Source organism: Typopeltis vanoorti, chromosome 2 (genome assembly GCF_054136105.1).
Source record: "Typopeltis vanoorti isolate ZY-2024b chromosome 2, IOZ_Tvanoo_1.0, whole genome shotgun sequence".
Lineage (NCBI taxonomy): Eukaryota > Metazoa > Arthropoda > Arachnida > Uropygi > Thelyphonidae > Typopeltis > Typopeltis vanoorti.
In genome coordinates, this window is record NC_143550.1 from 62,731,235 (window position 1) to 62,757,119 (window position 25,885).

At 36.6% G+C, this 25,885-nt stretch overlaps 1 protein-coding gene across 1 annotated transcript in view; it reads right to left on the minus strand.

The window, feature by feature from the left end:
• Positions 1–403: 403 nt before the first annotated feature.
• Positions 404–25,885, minus strand: part of LOC150109090 (phospholipase D1-like) — a 558,765-nt gene continuing 533,283 nt past the window's right edge. The window contains exons 21-22 of the mRNA XM_090405612.1: positions 7,475–7,598; positions 404–769 (exon numbers count right to left, since the gene is read on the minus strand). Of these exons, the coding sequence (XP_090261738.1) occupies positions 545–769; positions 7,475–7,598 (349 nt within the window). The 3' untranslated portion in view covers positions 404–544. The remainder of the gene's footprint in view (positions 770–7,474; positions 7,599–25,885) is intronic.

Sequence of the window (25,885 nt, forward strand, 5' to 3'; positions counted from 1 at the left end):
CAGATTTACACGAGGAAGATGGATAATGAATTAGTGAGATGGATATGAGATTGGTTGTCTGTTAAATACCTGCAAGCTGTGTAGTAAGAGGGGAGAGTTGCGGTTCAGAGTCCTGATGTGTACTGTGCTCCTAGAGGTGGATGAAATTCAGGATAGGGGGAGGGAGTAATGGTCGACAGAAAACTAAAAATTTTTCAGGGACACATTAAGAGTTCAACTGTTATACAAGACTACATAGCGCATTGCTGCTCTGATAAGGAGAACACTGAAAAGTAGTGATAAAGAAGTAGTTGTAATTTAGACTGTTGGGTACAGGTTTACCTGTCTGGTTATCTGCTTCCATGAAATTTAAAAGATTTTAAAGTTAAGAAATGTGATATTTTACAGGTAGGAAACTTTTTTTTTTTTACAACCAAATAAAGATATTTTAATAGCAAATTTAGCATTTTCCCCCAATTTTGTTATGAATATTTACAACTAAAATTTAAAAATTTCTTAACAGCAAGAAAAATTAATTATTGGAACTTTTATAAGAGCTAACTTTTTATGTCCATAAACAGTTTGGCATTAGTCCTTCCTTTGTGATTCTTGATGGAATGAGAGTTTCTTCACACAAGAAATAAAGTGGCATTAATACCAAATGGCCCTTCACTCTTTCTAAAAGTTTACTTGCAGTTTCTGCATCACTGATATTCAAACTCTGTTTATGCATATATCTCCATAAAGAAGTAAAGTTCTGAACTTCATCACTTGGAATACAATGGAAGACCTGTGGCAAGGGAAACAAAAGGATTTAAGTAATTTCATGTGATTTGCTAAAACAAAAAATAAAAATAAAAAGTGGTGAAACAGTTTAAAATTTTCTTTTAGCACAATGAAAACCTGTGCTGCTCACTCATTCTCACAAATATATATAAATATTCTAAGCATGCCCACAAAAATGAATGGGAGTTTTATCAAACTCAGAATGTGTAGTGTCACATTAATATATCCATTCTGTTGATTTTAAACTTTAATCTTTTTAATTAATAATTTTATCCTTTTTAAATAATTTTAATTCTGTAATGCCAACAAAGTTCGGTCGATTGGTAGAACCTCTGCTACCAATGGCTTACGAAAAAAGTTAAGTAAGTTTGAGCACGGTTAGTAGTTGGAAGAACCAATCGTTCAATTCTGTTACACTCTCCCTTGAAGAGTCTTTTGACTCCCTGGAAGTGTCACATAATAATAAAAATCCCTAGAACAGGACCATGAATCGGAGACAATGGTGATTTTTCCTAATTAAAATGACAATCAATTTTACATTATTGCCAGCCTGGTTGGCCGAGTGGCGTATCCATTTTCCAGCTAAACAGGCTGCGGGTTTGAATCTCACCATGGGCATGGATGTTTGCGATTGTCTGTGAAAGTGGTGGTGGTTGGTGGTAGATGGCGTTGGTGTAGTTGGTGAATTGACTGGTGGAGAGCAACTGCCCTCCCTCGATGAATCTATGGACTCCCTGGAGGTATCACGTAATAATATTATTATTATTATTATTATTACGGGCAACTCCAAGGAGTCATTAGACTCATCGAGGGAGGCCCCAAATCATATTCATCACAACTATTCGACATTCATACAGTATATATCATACCTCGCCTTAAACTCATTCACTGTCACAGCATCCACCACAGACTCTGGCAGCCCATTCCACTCATTCACCACTCTAAAAGTAAAGAACCCAGCTCTAACACCTTTACTAACTACACTTTTGCCCAGTTTCCATGGATGTCCCCTAGTCCTCCCACAACGAGCCCTTTTTTCAAAAATATCTTCTGAATTAATTTCATAGAAACCCTTCAGTAATTTGAATGTCTCAATCATATCTCCCCTCCTCCGCCTATCAACCAATTTTTGCAACCCACAAATCCTCAACCTGTTCTCATAAGGTTCATTCCACAGACCTGCTATCATCTTGGTCACTCGCCTCTGGATCCTCTCCACCTCCTCCCCATCAAGAAGAAACCTAGGTGACCAAATCTGGGCACAGTAGTCGAGATGGGGGTCTTATCAAGGCTCAATACAGAAGAACTATAACCTGCTTGTCAACGTATTCTTCAGCAACCAAGTGATTTGATGAGCTGATTTGGCCACTTTTGCAATGTGCCCCCTAAACTTCAACTCCTTATCCACCAACACTCCTAGATCTTGTGCCTCATCAATTTCCTGGAGTACAGTTCCACCAATTTAGTAATCTGCTGCTAATCTTTTCACCCCAAAATGTATAACCTTACATTTTGCCACATTAAATTGCCATCCATTCTCCTTAGCCCAGTCCTCCAAATTATTTTTTTCACTATTGCCCTACCCAACTTTGCATCATCTGCAAACAAATGAACTGTTCCTCTCAGATCCTTTCCTATATCATTAATGAACAAATTAAACAGCAGTGGTCCAAGAACAGATCCTTGTGGCACACCACTAGCCACAGGCAGTCTTGTGGATTCTACTCCTGAATAAACCACTCTCTGATATCTCTCCGTCAACCACCCTCCTATCCATCTCACCAACCCTATACCCATCCCCATATGCTGCAATTTACTGATTAGAATTCCATGTGGTATCCTGTCAAAGGCCTTAGCAAGGCTCAGTAGAATTACTGTAAACCCATTACCCTTATCCAGTTCATAATACATGAGCAAGTTACTGAGGCATGACCTACCCTTCACAAAACCATGCTGTCCCTGATACAGTATCCCATTTTCTTCTATCCAATCTTGTATTTTCCTCTTGACTATTTTCTCCAAGACCTTGATAATGATTCCTGTTATGCTGATTGGCCGGTAATTTTCAACAGCAGCCTTGGAACCACCTTTATGCAGCAGAACTATTTTCCCCTCTTTCCATCCCCTTGGGACTGAGCCAGACCCGAGGCTCAAATTAAACAAAATGGTCAAGGGCACTGACAATTCTTTAGATGCTTCACGTACGACACGAGCTGGTATACCATCCAATCCCATCTAATAATAATAAATTATTATTACATACCGTACCAGTAAAAAAGGCTGATTCTGGCAAAGTTGTTGTTTAAAACGTCTACTATGGTAAGTTTAAAAGAATACTGTTGAATTCAAGAATATGTCAAGGTACAATTTCAGGTACCTCACTTTTTGGTTGTGATTTCTCCACACCTGCCCAATTATCTTTATCACCACTTACTCTATGTATCTTGTGAAATTCGAAAATGCAACTACCCCATCCTCTCACATGCTGGCTATCCTATTCCTGTGCAGTCCATCCCCATACATTCACTATGACTTTCATAGCGAAAGTTACTTCCTCTGATCTCTTGCTCACATCACTCATTACCCCTCCAGCAACACTCTCTTCAGGTGACTTACACTGAAAACATTTAAATGAACCCCATCATTTTTTTACAAATCCATCCTTCCCTTCTCCTCATGCATCTCTGCCAACATACTATTCATGATTCTTACTGTCTTATGCAGTGTGGGAAATTGTCATCCTTAACTATATTAAATAAATTCTATTCTCATTTTTTTTAACTCAAAATTAATTTTATTTTCAGCCCAATAGCTTATAATCAATGAACATGCAACTGTATCTATAGAAAGATTACAATGCAACGCACGTTCTACTGTTTCTTTTATTTCAATTTCTCCTTGTTCTCTGTCTGCATTGATGAGGTCTTATGACACGTAAGACAAAACATCTGTATAATAAATAAATTTTTACTGTGGCATACGTGTGGTTCTATAACAATGTGAATACCCACAGGTGTCATTATACAAGAAAAAATTTCCAGATAGAAAGGCAGTGCTCTTATATGGACATTTAAAATGTACAATATGACCTGTAATGTCATAATTAGAGGTACTCCTGAAATAGTTCAAAGTTATCAGGGGCCATCCAGCATGAAAGAGAGCGATCTGTGCAGTGGAATTCAAGATATACATGGAAATTATGGGTCCATCTGAAAACAACATTTAGATAGGTATGCTGGCTTAGTTAGCCGAGGATATGAGAGAACATAACAATAAGACAGGAGATTGAATCATGTTATGAGCACGGGTGTTTGTGAATGTCTTCAGGTGGAAGATGACTTTTCTCACCCATTACCAAAGTATGATCGTGACTAGTTAAGAAAAACAGTAAGAATCCTGAATAGTATGTTGGCAGAGCTGCGTGAGGAAAAGGGAGTGGAATTTGTAAATGTGTGGGATGAATTTCAGGGAAGGATGGATTTGAGAAAAAAATGATGGGTTTCATTTAAATGTTTTTCAGTGTTAAGTCACCTGAAGAGAGTGTTGCTGGAAGGGTAATGAGTGATGTGAGCAAGAGATCAGAGGAAGTGACTTTCGCTATGAAGGTCATAGTGAATATGTGTATGGGGAGGAATAGGATAGCCAGCGATGTGCGAGGATGGGGTAGTCGCATTTTCAAATTTCACAAGATACATAGAGTAAGTAGTGATAAAGACAATTGGGCATGGGCAGGTGTGGGGAAATCACAACCAACAAGTAGCATGTAGGACTGGTTATAGACCTAAAAGTGAATTGTTGTTTTTTTTTTTACAAATGCCAGGGATATAAAGAAATGAGGGAACTGAAATAGTTTCCTTGAGTTTATTCACCCAAAAATTGTTGGACTAATTGAGAGATGTTTGGATAAGGATGATATCCTGATGGGAATAGAAATGGAAGAGATGTTTTTTTATAAGTATAGAAAGAACAAGAAGGGAGAGGGATGCTGTTCACAATAACAGGCAAATTATGTCAGCACGGTGTAACGTGAAGGTTGACAGGAAGAGATATTTAGTCAGATGCTGTTATAGGCCAGGGAATGTGGAGGGTGGTGATGAAGAAACGCATAAGCAACTTGGGTTAGCAAACAAATGAAGGACAATTTTAATTATTTATAACTTATTTTAATAGCATTAACAACACTAAATGAACTAATTTATAAATTAGTTCATTTAGTGTTGTTAACACTATTAAAATTCGTTTTTTTTTTTTTTTTTATGTCGAGTCCATACACGAGAGGTTGGGTGATCAACCTATAGTAAATTAGTACCATATATGGATAGTGGGTTACGAAAGAAGGTACTTGTTGACATTTGATTTAAATGACTGTACATTGTATTCCTTGGGGAACACAACAGGGGAAGACTGTTCCATAGTACAGCAGTTGCAGGGATGAAGGAGAAGGAGGAAAAGAAACTTGTTCTGCGGGTTTCAAGGTGCACTGCGAAGGGATGTTGAGCGGCAGCTGCACGTGATCCAATGAGCTTAGTACTAAGTGGGAAAATTATTGATGCTATTTCAGGTGAACATTTTCCATGAAAATATAATTGTTTGTGCGAAAAAGAAGTTTGCTGCCAAAACTGAAATAATACAAAATTATTCATCAATGCAGCTAATACTGGGATATACTAATCACTACAGTATTGTTTTAGTAGTCGGAATGTTGGTAAAGCAGTACAGTACCATACTAACATTATTTTTTTTTTTTTTAACTGTTAAAAATTATAAACCATGCTATAGTGAAACCGGCATTGTTCAAAATCACACTATGATAGGTATTGCTATATACATAAATACAGGGTGATCAAAATTAAATTATCCCTGTTTAAGACCTTGTGGAATGCAATCCCGTGATCCAAATGGTGTGAAACTTTGCACGAATACATCATGCAGAAGCGAATATCTGAGAAAAAAAGAAAAGTGTTTAAAAATTCACCATCAGGGGCATTGTAAACACCAAATGCATGGAATTTGCATGTCATGCAACTCTGCAGGTGCTAGAAGAGTTTAAAAAGATGGACACTGGATTTTTCCTTTCATTCTGGTTGTTAATACCACCCACATTGATGGCACTAACCTTGTGCCAATGTGCTTTGCTCATGAAGTTGCACTACCTTAACAATTGCAATGCTGTTGCTGTCCCCGTGAATTAATGTCAATGAGGACCACTATCTCCATGTGCTCTGTGATGAATGATTAGTTGTTTTGAAGAAACAGGATCTGTGCGAGTTAGACCTGGCATCAGTTCACAACATGTGAATGAAGTTGCTACTGCCATTGTGGAGCAGGTGATGAATAACAGTGTTGGTTCCTGCAGTGCACATGATGTATCAAGACACATGGATGTGTCTTTTACAACTGTCTGGAAAATTCTACAAAGGATTCTGCATGTCTTCCCATTCAAGATAACCCTGACACAGGAGTTGCACCCACAAGAAAATCAACTAACATTCGCTTTAACATTTCTTGCTAGCATGGAGTTGTACATTTGTGAGGAGATGAGGCTCACTTTTACCTGAATGAAACCGTGAATACCCACATCTACTGGGTATGGGTTACACAAAACCCACATGCAGTTCAACAAATTCCTTTGTGTTCACCCAAAATTACTCTGTGGTGTGGATTTACAACTTCATTTATCATTGGAACATTCTTCTTTGAGGATATTCGCCATTTGGATCCTGTGACTTGCTCAGGTACTGCGATATGATAAACAATTTTGTTGTGCCGCAGCAGCACTGCACGGATTCAGTCAGTTTCATACAGGATTCCCCCCCCCCTTCCAAATATCGGCTGATCTGTACAGGAGTTTCTTCAAGAACATTTCATGGAAGCCAGTGTGATTGCCATGTGTTTCCCACTGCATGGCCATCTTGTTCACCTGATCTGATCCCCTGTGACTTCTGGCTCTGGGGATTTCTCACAAACAGAGTTTTTCAGGATCATCTTGATAACTTGGCAGAACTGAAAGACAGCATAACACAGTACGTGTGCAACATCAGTCCTGTCACCAGCTGCATTCTACTGTTGAACACGTTGTGCAAAGGATGTAGTTTGTGGTGTACCTGGAAGGGCAACTCATTGAACAGTACAGCCCATGAATCAATAATGGAAGTGAATAAAAACATGTTATTTACGCTTGTGTCACTGTTCTCCTTCTTACACACACAGAAAAATTACTACACCTACATTTGGTATATGATACATTATATACATTATACAGTTCCCCTGGTGGTGGATTTTGGAACATTTTGTAGCATTTAGATCACTGGGTAGTGCTCCACAAGGCCTTAAATACTTCAATTTTAATCAACCTGTTAATGAACTGAGTTAGTCTGACAAACGAATGTATATTTTGTAACCTTTTCTTCAAAGTTTGGATTGTTAAAATTAATTTTTTCCTTCATTAATGACTTTAAGAAATTACTTTTAAAAAACACTCCATAAAGAGAAAGACCATATTAGATAATTTTGATCATTGAGAGTAGTAATGCTATGATCATAATCAGAAATATAATTTTATTCTTTACAATATATACAACATTCCAATGAAAAATTTCCTTCTGGCTTGATAGTTCCAAAAACACAACCAAGTGAAAATGATAGTAAAGTTCCAATTTTCAATTGACATACAAAGAATATGTAATATTAAAAACAGTATTATACATACATGCTCATATATTACTGTATTCTGAGTTGCTGTCTTGAGCCATACATCCTTGAAGAAATGTTCAGAAATGGGATCCAATACATCTATTTCATCGTTTAAATTTTCCAACAGTCCCAAATGTTCTCTAAAAATAAACAATTATAAATTTTTTTGTTTGTTAATAAAGTACAATTTTATCAAGACTATCTGTGATTATGAGTTTTTACAGTATTCAGGCTACCAATCTCTTATTAAGTTCTTTTCTCTATGATAATGATGTAATTTATAATGCTAACATGTAAAGGTGCTTAAGGGTCAAAGCTGTATAAGTGAGAGGAGACCTCCACATAGCCTTTAAAGGAATGCGGAGAACCGACCAGGGTTTCTGACCTAATGTCCAATCCTCACCTTCTCGTAGTGCACCCTGTTGGGTATCTACTTGGATACTGAACAAACGAGGATGGGCTGGCAATTTGGGATTTAGCCGACCAAATTGTATTCTTATTGGTTAAACCAAAATAAAAAATGATGGTACAACATGACAAAATTTCATGCCGGCTGGGGCTTCGCCTGGTTAAACAAGGCCCCAGTTGTTTTCGCCAGGGAACCAGGGCGAACAGCGAAAAGTCAGCTACTGGAACAAATCTGAAAACAAACCCCAACTCAACATCACCAGAGTTAAAGATTGGTACTATCAACGTAAGAAGCCTGAATGGCAAAGAAATGGAGCTAGCTGAGGAATTAGATAAGTACCAGATCGACATAATAGGGGTGACTGAAACAAAAAAGACCAAAACTGGTGAGATCTTTCTGAGCAATAAATACAAAATGTTATATTCAGGCAATGACAATCAAGGAAAAGAAGGAGTAGTCATAGTCTTCAACACAAAATACGTGGCTAATCTTCTTGAATGGTAGTCAGTCTCAAGTAGAGTAATGTGGGCAAATATGAGAATGGGGAACTGGACAATGAGACTTATTTGTGCTTATTTGTCACACAGAAGGTTCTACTGAGGTAGAAGTGGAGAAATTTTTTGAGGCTTTAGAAAAAGCAACTGACACAATGAAAAATGAAAAGTTGGTCCTTGTTGGGGATCTAAATAGCAGAGTAGGAAATGATTGTGAGACATACAAAAATATTTTGGGAAAATTTGGAAAAAAGAGCAAAGCTAATAATAATGGCAAATATCTGTTGGATTTCTGCTCAGGACATGGACTGGTTATTACTAACACCATGTTCCAACATAAAAATGTGCACAAATTCACATGGAGAGAAGAGGCTAGGAATAAGAAAAGTCTCATTGACTATGTTATTGTTGATGGTGATGTTTTCTCCCTGGTGCAGGACACCACAGTGTACAGAGGATTTGAAATTGGAAGTGATCACTATTTAGTGTTGAGCAAGATAAAATTGAATTTCATATTGAAAAGAATAACATGTAAGAAAGTTTTAAAGTAAATAAAAGTTGAGCAGCTTTTTGTTGAGCAACAAAAAGATTATTGAAGAAAAAATGAAAGAGTTTGAGAACAGGAATCAAACCTTGGAGATTCAGTGGCAAACTGTGAAGAAAACATTGATTGATTCTGCCAGAGAGGCATGTGGTGAGGTTGTCTGTAAGGATAAAAAAATCAGAACTCCCTGGTGGACACAGGAAGTTAAAGAGACAGTGAAGGAAAAGAAGAAAGCATATCAAAAGTTCCTATCAAATAAGTCAGCTTGTGCTCTTAGAGTATACAGAGACAAATGCAAGAATGCTAAACACTGTGTAAAACTAGCTAAACAAAAGTCATGGGAAGACTTTGGCAAGAATATAGAAAATAAATATCAAGAAGGTGGCAAAATATTTTGGAGGTTGTTGAAGAAGCTTAGGAATGGAGGAAAGAGTGCTGTAAAAGGAGTTAGAGATGATAAAGGTGACATGAAAATGGGAGAAAAAGATATCCTTGAAGTATGGAGTAATTACTTTGAAAAACTGCTAAATGAAACAAGCGGTGATGACAGCACAGTGGTAAAAAACAGTGACCAGGCATGTAGTCAGGAATACATATCCATACTTGAAGTAGAAAAAGCCATCAAAGGCTTGAAATGTGGAAAGGCAGCAGGAGTAGATGGTATTTGACCAGAAATGCTGAAGTATGGTGGTATAAGAGTCTTACAGTGGCTGCACTGCATAGTTCAGAAAGCCTGGACAGAGGGACGAATTCCCGATGATTGGAGTAGAGCTCTCATAGTACCCATATATAAAAAGGGAAATAAAACTGCATGTGAGAATTATAGAGGTATTTCCCTACTAAGTGTTCCAGGCAAGATCTATGCAAGTATACTTGAGAAATGGTTAAGAAGAATTGTGGAAGAAAAGCTTGGTGAAGAACAAGCTGGATTCAGGCCAAATAGAGGCTGTCAGGATCAGATCCTCACTTTTTGACAAATAGTTGAGAAAGCATGGGAATATAACAAAGATATATATTTAAGTTTCGTCGATCTGGAAAAGGCATATGACAAGGTGCCAAGAGAGAAGCTATTCAATACGCTACAGTTATATGGTGTGAATAGGGCATTATATCAAGCAATACTAGTCTTTATTTGAGTTGTAAGTCAGCAGTTAGAATTGAAGGAAGTACAGGAAGATGGTTTAATGTTAAATCTGGTGTGAGACAAGGATGTACATTATCCCCTCTGTTATTCATTATCTATATGGATCACATTATGAAAGAAAGTGGTATTAAACCTGATATCAAAATTGGAGATGTTAATGTCAGCTCTTTGCTTTATGCAGATGATGTTATACTTCTAAATAAATCCGCTACAAATCTGCAAGATTCTCTGACTAAATTGAATAGCTGTTGTAATAGATATGGTATGAAGGTCAGCAATAAAAAGACAAAGACAATGAAAATAGGCAGAATCATTGAAAATGTCAACTGTGTTGTGAATGGAGAACCTGTGGAACAAGTAAAACATGTCAGCTATTTAGGCACGATTTTTACTGATGATGGTAAATTAAAAATAGAAATAGATAACAGAATCAACAAAGCTGGTATGGTAGGAAGTCAATTGAATAAATTCATATGGAATAAGAGAGAAATTAGTTGGAACACTAAATTAGCTGTATACAAGACAGTGTTCAAACCAGTTTTAACTTATGGATCTGAGAGCTGGGTCAGAAGTAAAACACTTGACCAAAGACTAGAGACCACAGATATGAGAGTCCTGAGAAAGATTATAGGCGTGAACAGATGGCATCAATGGCAATATCATATTAAAAACGAGGATATTAGGAAAGAACTTGACATTGTCAGCATCCAGGAATGCGTTAGCAGAGTTAATCTCAGGTGGTATGGTCACTTAAAAATGGGCGAGGAAAGATTAGCAAAACAAGTGTTCTCTACCAGGTTGGCAGCAAAACGACCCAGAGGAAGACCAAGATATACGTGGATTGATACGGTACAAAGTGCCTTAGACGATAGAAATATAGATCTGATAATGTTGGAGTCTTGACAAGTAACAGACTGATTTGGCGGAAAATTGTAGATAGGAAATTAATAATGATGTAATTTTTTTCATGTAGTACTATCATATCCTGTACACACCTTGAGGGTACATGGCAGGAATTTGATGATGATGAACATGTAAAGGCACGTTATAATAATTACATAATATTCAAGTAATTCAAAAACAGAAAAGAAAACTAAACTAAATCGTAGTAGTAGTAGGTATAAATGATTTAACTGGTGATAAGTTCAGTATGTGAGAGGACATGAAAGGATTGCTGGAAGAGGCGAGAGTGAAGAGCGAGAAAGTGAAAATCGTTAGTATTTTACCTCGCTATGATAAAAATGAATTAAAAAGAAGGCTATGATGGCAAACAATTCGATGCATAGGCTATGTAGAAGGAATAGATGTGAGTTTTGGATGATGGAGTGAGTTTGAAGGAAGATTGGGTTTGTATAAGAGGAATGGCCCACACCTGAATGTGTTTGGTATCAGGAGTCTGGAAAACTAATAACTGGTATGAGACCTAACACAGAGAGTCAGGGAAACTAAATTATAAAGGGAGGAATGGTGTGAATGTGAGTGTAAGAGGGACGATGGTATATAACTGTGTTAATGATGGGAATGAGCTTTGTCATGGAAATATTGACGAGGCGAGAACTATTTCGGGTTTGTGTTTGTCCGGTTCTGATCCATCATATGTGTGCAAAGATGTCTACACGTGAAAGGCATTAGAGAAGAATAGAGACCTGCAAGTTGTCCAACTGTGTCAGGCAGACTGCAAACAAGAGTATACAAAAGAGCATGCAGGTAGATTATTATGTCTGTACACGAATGCTAGGAGTATCAAAAACAAAGGGGTAAAGTTTGTTGCCTTAGTCAATATGTTGTGACCTCAGATTGTAGGAATTAGTGAGACCTGGCTATCAGAATCAGACCTATTAACTGGTATCGAATATCATGGATACAGTATTTTTAGGAAGGATAAGAGAGGAGGGCGGGAGTGCTGCTAATGATTTTGGATGACTTAAATCCAGTTAGAGTTGAGACCTATGAATGTAGTAATATTGCTAACAATATTTCATGTGGCAGTGAGTTTGAAGCCATCTGGTGGAATCACCAGATGGCTTCACTGTTGTTACAGACCTGGTGGATTGGTTGCTGGTGATGAAGAAATGCATCACCAAATAGAAAAGGTGAGCGTGAAAAGAGTAATCATAATGGGAGACTTTAATTATCCAAATATTGATTGGGTAGCAGTAGAATCTCATGAGAAGAATGAAAATGCACTTATTGAGCTGTTGCGGGACAACTTCCTCAAGCAGCATGTGAAAGAAGGAACTCAAGGTCAAAGAGTGTTAGATTTGATTATAGTGTCAGAGAGCATTTCAGTTAAAGACATAACTATTCTGCCTCCAGTTGATGACAATGATCATGCAGTACTCACTTGGAAAGTGACTAAGTTTATGAATGTTCCATTCAGAAAAGGTTATATGCTGAACTACAAAGCAGGAAATTATGACAAACTGAGGAATATACTAAGTTCAGTGGAATGGGATCAGTTGCTGGATGGAAAGAATATCGACAGTGCATGGGAAGCATTTAAACAATACTTAAATGATGCGATATCAGAATGTGTCCCTAGAGTTTGAAGAATAAATAGAGTAGGAATCAAATGGATGAGTAATCTTATTAAACAGGAGATTCGTAACAAAAGGACAAAGTGGAAAGGATGCCGGGTGCATAAGGATGACGTCCGTTATGAACGTTTATGAGCAGCAGGCTAGAATAGTCACAACTATTGTACGGAAAGCAAAATTGGCTCTGCATGTGCTAAAGACAACCCGCAAGAATTCTATCGATATGCTGCAAGTAAAAGAAAGAATAAATATAAAAGAATAACTCTTCTAAATACAGATGGCGTGAGGTTGTTAAAAGCTACCAACCTGGTGAATGCAACATTGAGCTCACTGTTACCTCTTCACTAGATGAAGAAACACAGGTGTGTGAGGCCGAGGTATTAGAGCTGTTGCACAAACTGAATAAGAATTCAGCAATAGGGACTAATGGAATATCAGCATGTGTGCTACAAGAGTGTTCAGCTGAACTGGCCATTCCTTTGACCAGGATGTTTAATATGAGTCTCAGAACAGGGAAGATTCTGCAGGAATGTATGGTAATTCCAATGCACAAGGGTAGTGCAAAGACCGATGTATCCAACTATCTCGGTGAACTGGTATCCTTGGAGTGGTGGTGAAGATTTTGAAAAAGGTTAGGGCCTGCATTCAGAAATGGGTTGGCAGTGAATCTCTACTTTGCAATGAACAACATGGGTTTACTAAGGGAAGGTTGCTCACATTCTATAACAATGTTACCATTGAACTAGACAAGGGGAATGGATATACCATGATACTTTTGGATTTTGCTAAGGCTTTTGACAGAATACAGCATGGCACACTGCTGCATAAATTGGAGAAAATGGGTTTGGGTTATACAATATTAGCATGGATAAGAGGATGGCTGACTGACAGATATCAAAAAGTGGTATGCAGGAGATCTGAGTCTGCAAGGTTTAAGGTAACAAGTGGTGTACTACAAGGATCAGTGCTTGGTCCACTGTTATTCAGTCTGTACATTAATGATATTGGGTAGGATTTGACAAGAGACATACAATTATTTGCTGATGATGCAAAGATAGATAGGGTAATCAGGAATGCTGCTGATATGCAGTATTTGCAGAATGATTTGAATAGGCTAGAATTGTTGGCATGGGAAAAGGGGTGTCAGTTCAATGTCAGTAAATGTAAAGTCATTCACTTTGGCATGATTAGATATCCAATGTCGTGTTATATTGGTGGGATTAGGCTAGAAGAAACTGATGAGGCTAGGGATCTTGGAGTGTTAATAGATAGGAAGTTGAAGTTTAGGGGCCATGTGGCAAAGATTGTAAATACAACTCAAAAGATAATTGCAATGCTGAAATGAATGTTCACATGTAAAGATAAGGATATTATTTTGCCTCTTTACGAGGCCTTGATAAGACCTCATTTGGACTATGGTGCACAGGTTATTATTCCACAAAGGAGTGTTAAAAATGATATCAGGATTGTGGAATACTGACCATGAAGACAGACTGAGAATTTGTAGACTGCAGACACTATAAAACAGGAGAAAGGGGTGATATGATTGAGACTTACATGTGAACTTCTGAAAGAGTCATACGGGATTTCAATTGATGGACTTTTTTCAGTTTTTGGAGGGTGGTGAAAGGATGAGAGGACATCCTTGGAAGCTGAGAAAGAAGGGTGTGGGGGCTAGATTTTTCTCTCAGAGGGTGGTGCATGATTGGAATGGATTGCCATTGGATGTTGTGAGTGCAAGCAGTGTGAATGAATTCAAGAATAAGTATGATAGCTGGTGTGTGTGTGTAGTATGTGGCCTCCCTCGATGAGTCTCTGACTCCCTAGAGATCTCTCTTAATAATAATAATAATAATTTGTTCATGTAGAAACTGTTGGCGTAGATAGAGAAGGGTTTAGCACATAAGTACTGTTATACTAAGAATTCTTGTAATTGTTGTGATATAAATGGTATGAAAGAAGGAAAGTTGAAATACTCTTGGCAATTATACAATCTGTGAAACTGCTCTAGTATCATGTTTGGTCTCTAGAGAAATTTCACAGATTATCTAATTTGCACTCCAAGAGTATTTTAATTTTTCTTCTTTCACACCATTTAAATCAATGGCACAACCAGAATCATTAGTAGTACCTATGCAATAACTCTTCTATATCTATGCAGCAGATAAAGAAGCATCTACTCTAACAAATGATTATGTAGTTGCTATGCATGGCATCACATAATCAGGGTGGCTGGCATGTGTAGAATAAAACAGACTAATATATATACAATGCAATATAGGCAGCATGCAATTATATAAGACAAACGAATCTACTGTTTTAAATGACTCTCTACATCTGTACACGTCAATGATACATGAAGAGGAGATTAAAGAATTAGAAAGAGATGTCTTCATAGAACACCATATCAGTGGCAACTAATGATGTGGTGTTCTAATGATGAAACCAAAGGGTCAAGCCCTATCACAGGACGGGATAAAAGGGATTAAAGAGTGCTTGAAAAGGGTATGGATATCTTGGTGTAAAAAAATGTAAAACGAACAACTAGGAAGTTTATAAGAGCTAAGCTAATAGTTATGTGCCATCCAGTCATTTTCAACTCTTGGTGATCTTGTGAACAAAGGCTCTTCATTCCACTCAGCTGCTTGTCATTTCTTTCAGCAATTGTAAGTTCAAGTTGGTTACCAACTTGAACTTACAATTTTTTATGTTGTTATGTTTTGTTCTTTTATGTTGTCCATCCAACTCTTTAGTGGTCTCCCTCTTCTTCTCGCTCCCCAAATCTTCACATTATTGTTAACATTATTTCTATATTTTTTTAATAATTTTTTGGTATTTTTATTTTATTTTTTACAGTCTGGAAGCCCTGCTCTAGAAATCAAACATAATTTCCTTTTCCAATGAATCGTCAGCCTGCATAATATGTGCAAAGTACACTAACTTCTGTTTAGCAATCATCACTTCCAAGGAGAAATCTGTCTTTATATTCTCTAAAACCTTCTAATTGGTCATTCTTGCAGTCCATTTGATTCTTAAGAGTCTCCTCCACACCCATAATTCAAATGAATCAATTTCCTTTCTGTCTTTCTTCTTAATAATCCAGCTTTCACATTCATACATCACTACAGGAAATACAATTACTTTGAAAATTCTTACTTTTGCTGCCTTACTCACACTATCTTTCATAATTTCCATCAGGTTTAGCATAGCTTTTTTTTTTCTGATGATTATCCTTCTTTTAATTTCATCTTCACATTTACTATCATTTCTGATTCTGGATCCCAGTAAATCATAACTTTCAATGATTTCTATTTTATCTCTCTCTATTATAAATTGATTTAAAATGCCAGAAGCCATCACTTTTGCTTTGCTGATGTTTAAATTAAGCTCAGCTTTGTGATTTTCCCTCTTAACCAATAGAAACAACCATTCCAGATCTTACTTAGTTTCTTCTATGAGGGTTGTATCATCTGCATATCTTAAATTAATTATTTTTCTGCCAATAATCTTAATTCTAGCTGAATATTTGTCTAAATCAGCCATTCTCATAATATATTCACTATAAATATTAAAAAGGTAGAGCAACAGTATACAATTCTGCCACACCCCTTTTTCCACTCGAACACTGTTTCTCCAGAGACTGTTTTTACTGAAGCTTCTTGGTTGTCATACAGCTCTCTTATCAAAAGAATTACATGCTCGGGTATTCCCATTGATCTCATTATAATCCACAGTCTCTTGTGATCCACACAATCAAAAGTTTTCTTATAATCAATAAAACAGATGACTACTTCTTGAAATTCTCTTGTTCTTTCCATATTCCATCTCATGTGTGCTATTTGGTCTCTAGTTCCTCTACCTTTCCTAAAGCCTGCCTGTTCTTGCCATGTTTCTCTATTCACATATAGTTCCATCCTTTGTTGGATCACTTTCAGCATAACTTTACTTGCATGTGAAATTAAACCAATGGTTCTATGATTCTCACAATCTCTGGGATTTGAATTTTTTGGACCCGGGATGAATACTGATGTTTTTCAATCTCTAGGCCAGTAACAAACCTGTTGACAAATTTCAGTCAATATATTCACTACTTTATCCCCAGCTCTCAATAATTCCACTAGCAATGCCAAAATGAAAAGCTGCAGGAGCTTTTCATTTTGGCAGCTGTTCCATTATGATATCACTTCACTGTCATGTTTTTCCTCAACAAATTCTCTCTTTTCAAATTCTCCTTCAATGCTATTATCTTTCTTGTACAATTTTGCATACTCTTTTCACTTGTTTTTCATTGCTTCTTCTTCTTCCATCAGACATTTTCTCAAATTACTTTTTAGTAATTCCAGAAAAACTTCGAGATAAAAAGAGATAAACTTCTCTGTAACATCATTTATTGATTTTTTGATTTTTTTAAATTTCTTTGCATGTTTTCCCTTATCTTTTCTAGCCTATCTCTGGAAATCTGCACTTGTTCTCTAATCCCCCCTCCCTTTCATTTCTCTGAATTTTAATTTTTCTTCTTTCCTCTGCTATTTGAATAGCTTCTTCTGACAACTATTTACAATCTTTCTTTCTTGTTCTATATTTAAGAGTCTTATTTGCTGTTCCTATGACTGTACATTTTGTTTCTTCTCACAGTTCTTTTAATTTCTCTCTACCTTCTACTTTAAATGCTTCATTTATAGAATCTAAATCAAATGATCAAATCTGATACTATCCTTTTGCTTCTTCTTAGCCCTTAATTTCAATTTAACTTTAGCTATCAATAATTCATGATCTGTTCCACAGTCTACACCAAGTAGTGTTTTTGCTGCTTGGATAGCACTCCCTCGCCTTCTGCTGGCAACAATAGAATCTATCTGATTTCTGTATTCTCCATTAGGTGAAGTCCATGTGTATAATCGTCTTTTATGTTGTTGGAAGCAAGTGTTTGCAATAAAGCAACTATTCTCAACACAAAACTCCAACATCCTTTCTCCTGCTTCATTCCTCAGTCCTAAGCCAAATTTTCCAGTGATGCCTCATTCTTCTTTTTTTCACTCACTTTTTATTCCAATCACCTAATATCAAAAGAAAATCTGTTTTATCAGTACTGTATATTACTTGTTGCAAGCTACTATAAAATTTTTCTACCTCATCTTCACTTGAATCTGTAGTGGGTGCATATACCTGTATGAGTGTAACATTCACTGGATATGATATTATTCTATCGGACACTTTGTTGTAACCCAAAATATATTTTCTGGATTCTCTTCTATGAATGCCACTCCATTTTTTCAAAGATTTCTATGTCCAGAGTAATACATCATGAAATCATCGGTATCAAAGTGACCCATTCCTATCCATGTCTGTTCACTGATTCCTAAAATCTTAACTCAAGTTCTTTTCATTTCTTTATTTACCAGTTCCAGTTTTCCTTGATACATGCTTTTTATATTCCATGTGTTCTTATTTTAACTCAGTGAAATAGTGAAGTGGAGGCGTCTTCTTCTGAGATTAACTCTATCAGAAGTTGAACTTCCAGAAGGCTTTGATCCAGCTTCATCATGCATGTCAACTTCATTGGAAATTCCTCTCTGCTCTTCCCCAAAGCCATTTCAGTGCATTCCAACGTGGGTGTCCAATCTTCCAGCACTATATCACAATAACTTAAGCCTCTGTTCATAAGATTTTCTTGGCAAAATATATACAGAAGTGGTTTGCCATCACCTTTTTCTGTGTTTGTATTTTGTTTTTTAGTAATAGAAACCTATATAAAGAACTGCATAGTCAGTTTCTATAGAAGAGCAGTTGCATATCACAAGCCAAACACCAACCATTGAACCTACAGTATGAACTGACACGCTGATCATCATGACTGATATGTAGCACTGAAAGTCTCATCACACCGGAGAAAGGATTGTGTCACTGTTTTCTAGTCAAATGGGCAAGTGTAGGTGTAGTAAATGGTTTGAAGAATATCCCTTATGGCTGAGTAACACATCATTACATCATGGATCATGAAGTTTGGTGGCAGAAGCATAATGGTCTGGTGCTGTTTCTTCTTGTATGGCCTTTTCGTGCAGTACCTGGAAGGGTGAATATACATCCTTCTGGATAACTGCTTCCTGTGCTATAGCAATTTTACAAAACATATCCATGTTTTCAGGAAAATGATGCATAAAAATATGACTAATCTACATATAATCCTGATTTGAACTCAACAGAATTCTTTGGGATAAACTGAAATGTTAGATGTAGTTATACCAGCACAATCTTTGTTGAGAGAATATCTAAAAGAGTGGAAAGTGTAATCAAGGGGGTCAAAGATTGTGCAGATACATTGAAGTATGTACAATTTAGGTTTCTCTAAAATATATTTATTTACTTTGAAATTTACTTACTTCAAAATAGTGTTGATGCAGTCTTAGTTCTGACCTTAATGAGGTCTCTCTCTCACTCTATATATACATAATTTCCTAAGATAAAACGAAATATCAACTTCTTTCATCAATACTTGTGTTACTCTTTCCAATTATACATTCTCAGAGGTGGCATTTGTGTATAAGCTGCTGTTATTATCAGACCTTGATGCACTTCAAAGATTCATTACTGAAGATCCTCATGATCAAACTGCAGGGTTTGCTTTATTCCTACTCATGAAAGGTTAAAAGCCTATTTACATTACTAACATGAGCGTGTTAACATTATTTCTCTATTTTTTAATAATTTTTTGGTATTTTTATTTATTTTTTACATAGTCTGGAAGCCCTGCTCTAGAAATCAAACATGGAACTTTCTCAAGCCACTTCAGGCCTCCAATAAGTGGGCAAGTGATCTCACACTGGGCAACGAAATACACCTCCCACCTAAGTACAATCACAAGCATCCATGCCCATGGTGGGATTCAAACCTACGCCTGTTGGTTGGAGAGCAGATATACTAACTACTCGGTCAACCAGGCTGGCTAAATTTAAACTTGTTTGCTGTTTCTGCCATCACTGCACACTCAGGCAGTGTGTGCAACTCATCTACCTCTTTCCAAAAAGATGATAATAATAATAATAAAAAACTTACTAGCACAGACTTTATACAACTTTCATTGATAGCCTCTGATTCTGCTCTTGTCTTCCTCCACTGTAAGAAAAATCTCTTCCGTATTAATCCCCCCCCCCCTCAATTAACTTGTCTGCTTCTATCATATCACCTGTCCTCCTTATCTCCTATCCATCATGTTCTGCAGATAGCTTACTTTTAAATCTGCTCTCATATCCAACATTCCCGACATCTAACACTCATGGCAATTGCCCCAATGCTAAACATTTTAGTACTGGGACAATTGCAATGAGTGCTGGTGTCAGAAGAGCATCAGTAGCAGGACATTTTACCGATTTATTGAAACTGTAACACTATGAAAGGTGCTTAGCTATGAATTTGCCAAGGATACAGCCTAGCTACACAGTTGCTGTTAACACTTAGTCACTCTACTTTAGACTTTTTACAAAATTTTCTCATCTCCTCAAAAATCAGGTGACCAAATGTTTTCAGTGTCTTCCGCCATAATCCATTATGTTATTCTGGATAGCCTGTTATTCTTCTCTTATTTCAGATGTTATTTTATATCAATCACCTGAAGGTGATTAGTAAGAAAAAACTTTTATCTTCAACATATCTTCTTCTTTCAATGGCCCTATAGCCCAAATCAAGCTTGGGTCTCCTAGATTTGTTGCCTCCAATCTTGTCTAAAACCTTACTTCTCCCTAAATTAAAGATGCCAAGAAATTATATTCTTGGTTTAATCCTTTATCCAAGTGTATACACAAACAAAGTTGTGCCTGAAGTAATCTCAGGACTGGGCAACTCATATATAGAGGCTAATGACTTCACATCAATTGCCTTAGTATGAAATATGACTTCTGCATTACTTCACCTGATATCACTTCTGGGTCTGGCACCCAGTGATGAGACTTCAATAAAGGTTGAAGCCGATCTGGGTAGTGATCCTTCCCATAATGCATAGTATTATACATGTCCATAAGGACATGTGCTTTGCATTATGGGATACTAACGCAAGTGATGTGACGTCATTAGCTTCTATATACGAGTTGCCCCAGTCTGGAAAATACTTCAGTTGCAAACATTTTGGCTTGCACTTGGATAAAGGATATAATTTCTTGGTATCTTTTTATAGTATAACCAAGTGGAAAAACTTCCAACTATCTCTAATCCAGATTATTTCAATAATAAGGTTGCCACCTTTTGGCTATATGTGGTCATGTTTCATTTACTCGTATATGAAAATATGACTTCTCATTACTTCAATCTTAGCATCACTTCTGAGTCTGGCTCCTGCTGATACTGACTACAAGATATTTTTCCACATTATCAATAACATTCTCAAAGCAGAAATAAGATACATAATTAAAAGCACACAGGTGTATGGAGTACCATGTTGAGCAGCAATATTTAATCTATTTCTGCTATGCGATCTAATCTGCTTAGTTAACATGAAAAAGCAGTCAATGGCAGTGCTATCAATAGACCTTACTCAAGCATTTGATAATGTCTAGTATCCCTTTCTGTTCCACATCCTCCAGCAAATTGGTGTAGGTAAAAAGCTGCTACCCATTATCAAAGGAGCCTATGTCAATTCAATTATCCACATCCTAGTTAATGGGTTCCTGTCAGACCAAGTAAAAATTCGAAAATGAGTCAAGCAAGGTTGCCCTCTTAGTCCACTGCTCTTTGCATTGGTTCTTGAACCTTTTTTACAGGAAGTCAACAATACACATGTTGTGCAAGGAATAACAGTTCCTTCAACTATAAAGGAAAATAAGGTATTAGCATATGCCGATGATGTAGTGGGAACTTTGAAGAATAATGATTCCATATATATATTATATATTGGTATTTTGGAAAAATTCAGCAAAAGCAGTGGATTAAATATTAATGCAGACAAGACAAAAATTAAAAATTTTTGGAAAGTGGGATCTTGAAGGCATTCCTTTTGGACTAACCCCAAAGAAAGAACCCCTCATTATACTTGGAATTATCTTCTCCTACCCAATATTACCAGTACAAGAACTTTGAAATGTAAGAAGACTGGAAAATAGGAACAAACTCCTTTTCTTCTAAAGCCAAAGTACTCAAAACCATAATCTTTCCTGTTCAAATTGTACATAATGAACATTACAGACATCACAGAAGCTGAAGAAAAGCAATTATACAGTAAACCTGTGCAATTTTTTTGGTCCAGCTGATACCAAGAAGTTAAAAAGGAATTTCTTCAACTATCAAAGAAGCATGGAGGATTTGGACTTCCAGTCTTAAAATTCTACTATTGAAGAAATACAGCTTCAAAAATCCATAAAATATTGCAGACTGATCACACATGTGCAAGCCTTCTCCTGTATTACATGGGTTTTCATCTTCCCCTGTTTGGAGTTAATGATTATAAAGGTCCAAAAGCTGAGATTGTTCCTGAATAATACAGCATTCTGCTTAACTTGAAGGCTGCTAAAACACTCTGAAATTTACATTCTTTCCATTAAAAAAAGTAAAATTTGGTATAAAGAAATCTTTAATCTCTTTCGCCGTGAAGTTCCACAGTTAGGTACTGACAACAATACTTTGTTGCATAACTTGTTGAAGTTCCACAGATACCCTAACAGGAGGGATCTTGCTTGGAGAAATGAATATGGCTACCTTCCAGTCAACATCATCAAATGGAGGTATGAGGGTTGTTTGAAAAGTTTGATAAATTTCTAATAGATGGCAACACAATTCATTCATTCGCACAAGCAGTATCACCGTTTTCATGACTCCTGGCAAAATTTTAGCCAAGTGCGACGAGTAGTTGTTGTTGTTTGGCAAACATTTAAAATGACGTGTTTGCATTTTTCATAAAAATGGAGAAAAACGAATTTCGTGCAGTGATAAAACACTCTTATTTGAAGAAGTGGACAGCTGTGCAGATCAAAGCCAAGTTAGATGCAGTTCATGGGGACTCTGCGTCAGCATTAAAGACTATTTATTTTGGGATAAACAAGTTTAAACGTGGTCGTAAGTCCATTAAAGATGAAGCATGCCCTGGACGTCCAACTGAAGTTACTACGAAGGAAATGATTGACAAAATTCATGGTATTGTTATGGAAGATTGCTGAATGAAAGTGCACAAGATTTGCTGAGATTGTAGGCATCTCAACTGAATGGGTGTATAATATTTTGCACGAAAAATTGCACATGAAAAAGCTGTGTGCACGGTAGCGGATAAGAGGAAGGGGAATATGATTGAGAAGTATAAGTTGGTAAAGGGTTATTACCAGATTAATGGAGATTCGGTTTTAGATAGAATGGGGAAGACAGGGGAAGGGCAAGAAGCAATCTCTGAAAGTTGAATAAGAAGGGCATCAACAGGATGCCGATTATTGACTGTCGATCGATGTTTAACTGCAAAAAGCGAAGATCATTTTGTCAGCTAGGCAGGTGATGGCCACGGTTTTTGTTTTTTGGGATTCCCAAGAAACTATCATGATAGACTATTGGGAAAAGGGTGCGACAATAACAGGAGTCTATTATGCACCATTGTTGGACTGTTTAAAATAAGTACTAAAGAAAAAATGGCCAAGATTGGCACACAAAAAAGTGCTCTTTCATCAATACAATGCACCGTCCCCCACATTGGCAGTCACAAATTTGATCAAATTGCACGAATTGAGGTTCAAATTGGTTCCACATCCATCATATTCTCTGTACTTGGCCCCATGTGACTTCTTGTTCCCAAACTTAAAAATCTGTCTCTGTGGGAAAAAATTTCTTCAAACAAGGATGTCATCAAGGCTGTCGATGACTATTTTGCACAATTTGACAAATCCTAATTTTTAGATTGGATGAAAAAATTGGAAACTCGCTGGACCAAATGTGTAGACATCAATAGAGACTATGTTGTGAAATAAAGGTGATTTTTTCCAAAAAAATGTGTTTAACTTATTTTTTTACCAAACTTTTCAAATAACCCTCGTACTTTAATATCGGAGAGATCCAAACTGTGACATCTTTACCAATTGGAAACAGTAGAACATGCATCTGCAGCTGCCCTCTCGCTCTGCATATTTTTGGAATAGATTATGTAATGTGTTGGGCATTCCACTGTTTATAACAGAACAGGTTATTTTTTTTTTGCAATACCCACCACCTGCTGGCAATGAGAAGAGAATTTTGATCTTTATAATTAATGAATTAAAATACCATTTATGGAAGGTTAGAAAGAAACACGGATTTGAAAAACAGCAATATGACATCCAAATGCTTTATAATATTGTATTGTGGAAATTTTATTGTTCGCACAGACGATTTTTGTATTTAGAAAGAAGCATTCTAGGAGATATCAAACTTATTACTAGATGGTGTAGACCAATGCTTCCCAAACTGTGGGCCATGATCCCCCCCCCCCTTGGGGGCTGTTAGTTTTGTTGAGGGGGAGCCATGAAATAATGAAAACATTTAAAATGTTTTAAGACTAAGTAGATATTTTTTTATCTTAAAGGAAGCATATTCATTTTTATTTTTTATTTCATTTTTGTTATTTTTTACATTTTAATGGAAAAAATCACAAATTGGTTGGTTCACAAATTTTGCTTCCTGTGTATTTTGGCGCTTAATGAATATATATATATATATATATATATATATATATGCTTATTCATATGTTTCATTTCAAAAGTATTGATAAGAAACACAAAAAAAAAGCTTACAAACGCAAAATCTTGTGCTCATTTAAAATGGCCAAGTTTTTAGTGCTTTAAATTAATGTGTCATTGCAAATTCAATTTCATTACGAATTTCTTTTTTTGATGGGGACCGTGAAATATTTTCATTTTTCCAAAGGGACCTTTACATCCACAAGTTTGGGAAGCACTGGTGTAGACCACCCACATTATGCAATACACCAGGGGAAGATAAAATTCTGTCTATGAGAGGGTTTTTAAATGGTTCCATCCTCTTGATTCAATGTGGTCCTATAGTCAATTGCAGGGATGACTGGAGAGCAATCCCAGGCAGAGAAGGCCAACTCTAGGCAGTTAACCCAGATCTGCTAATCACCTGGGTATTAGTCATCTTTGCACTTTAGTTTCCATTGGTCTTTTGGTTGTTCATCTATATGAGATTGACGAAAAAGGAAAACTGATAGCCTTTGGCTATATGATGATATAAAAGAGCTGAGACCTTTTCTCTATCTCTCATGCTATCTACCTGCCTTCTCTCCTAATACTATCAAGCTCTCTTGCATCCCTGTACTAACTACTGTCGGTATATGATGAGCAACCCTTTAATTTTTCACCTCAATAAAGGTCAAAACCAGTCTGGGTAGTGACCCTTCCCATAATGCATAGCATTATACATGTCTGTAAGGATATGTGCTTTGCATTATGGGATACTAAGGCAGGTGATGTGAAGTCATTAGCTTCTATTTATGAGTTGCCCAGTCCTGAAATTATTCAGGTGCAAACTTTGTTTGCTTACACTTGGATAAAGGATTAAACCAAGAATATAATTTCTTGGTATCTTTAATTTATAGTATAACCAAGCAGAAAAACTGCCAAAACCTTACTTCTCCAGTCTTGACTAATGTTATCAAACTGAGCAGAAATATTGCAGTACCAATGTTGATAATATAACTGAGGATAATCTGACATTGGAAATATTCCAATTAAAAGAAATGAAAAGCATACCCCATCATGTTCTTGAACTTTTACCAAGAATTTTACTATTTACAGTTGTATCTAATCTTCCAGAGAGGTTTTAGTGTTGCAACCATATAATTTCCAGACTACTGATTGGCTGAGTGGTTAATACATTCATTCGCCATCCACTGGCTGTCGGTTGAAATCTCACTATGGATATGGATATGTTAGTGAATGTCCCTTGGTTGGAGGTGGGAAAAAAGGAAGGAGTGGATATGAAAACGAAAGTAAAGACAGAATTGAGTAGGGAAGTATAGAGAACAGTAGCTGGAGACTGGAAGGGAATTTTGACATGCCGAAAACAGTATTTAAAGGACCGGGATTCACTTGATATTTTAACTTACTTTTTTCTGAGTTGGATTTATACCAAAACTTCCTAGTGCCTAGCAGTGGAATAGTGCAGGAAATAGGATAATACATATAAGAAAAAGGAGAAATAGGTAGATAATTTAAACCAAGTGCATAAAGGTTATATTCTCCCGAGTCTATAAATCAGTCGCGGAAATGGAAAATTCTTTTAAGTTTGTGTTACTACTAAGTTAAAGTCAGCGAGGACTTTAAAATTATTGTTCGATCTCCT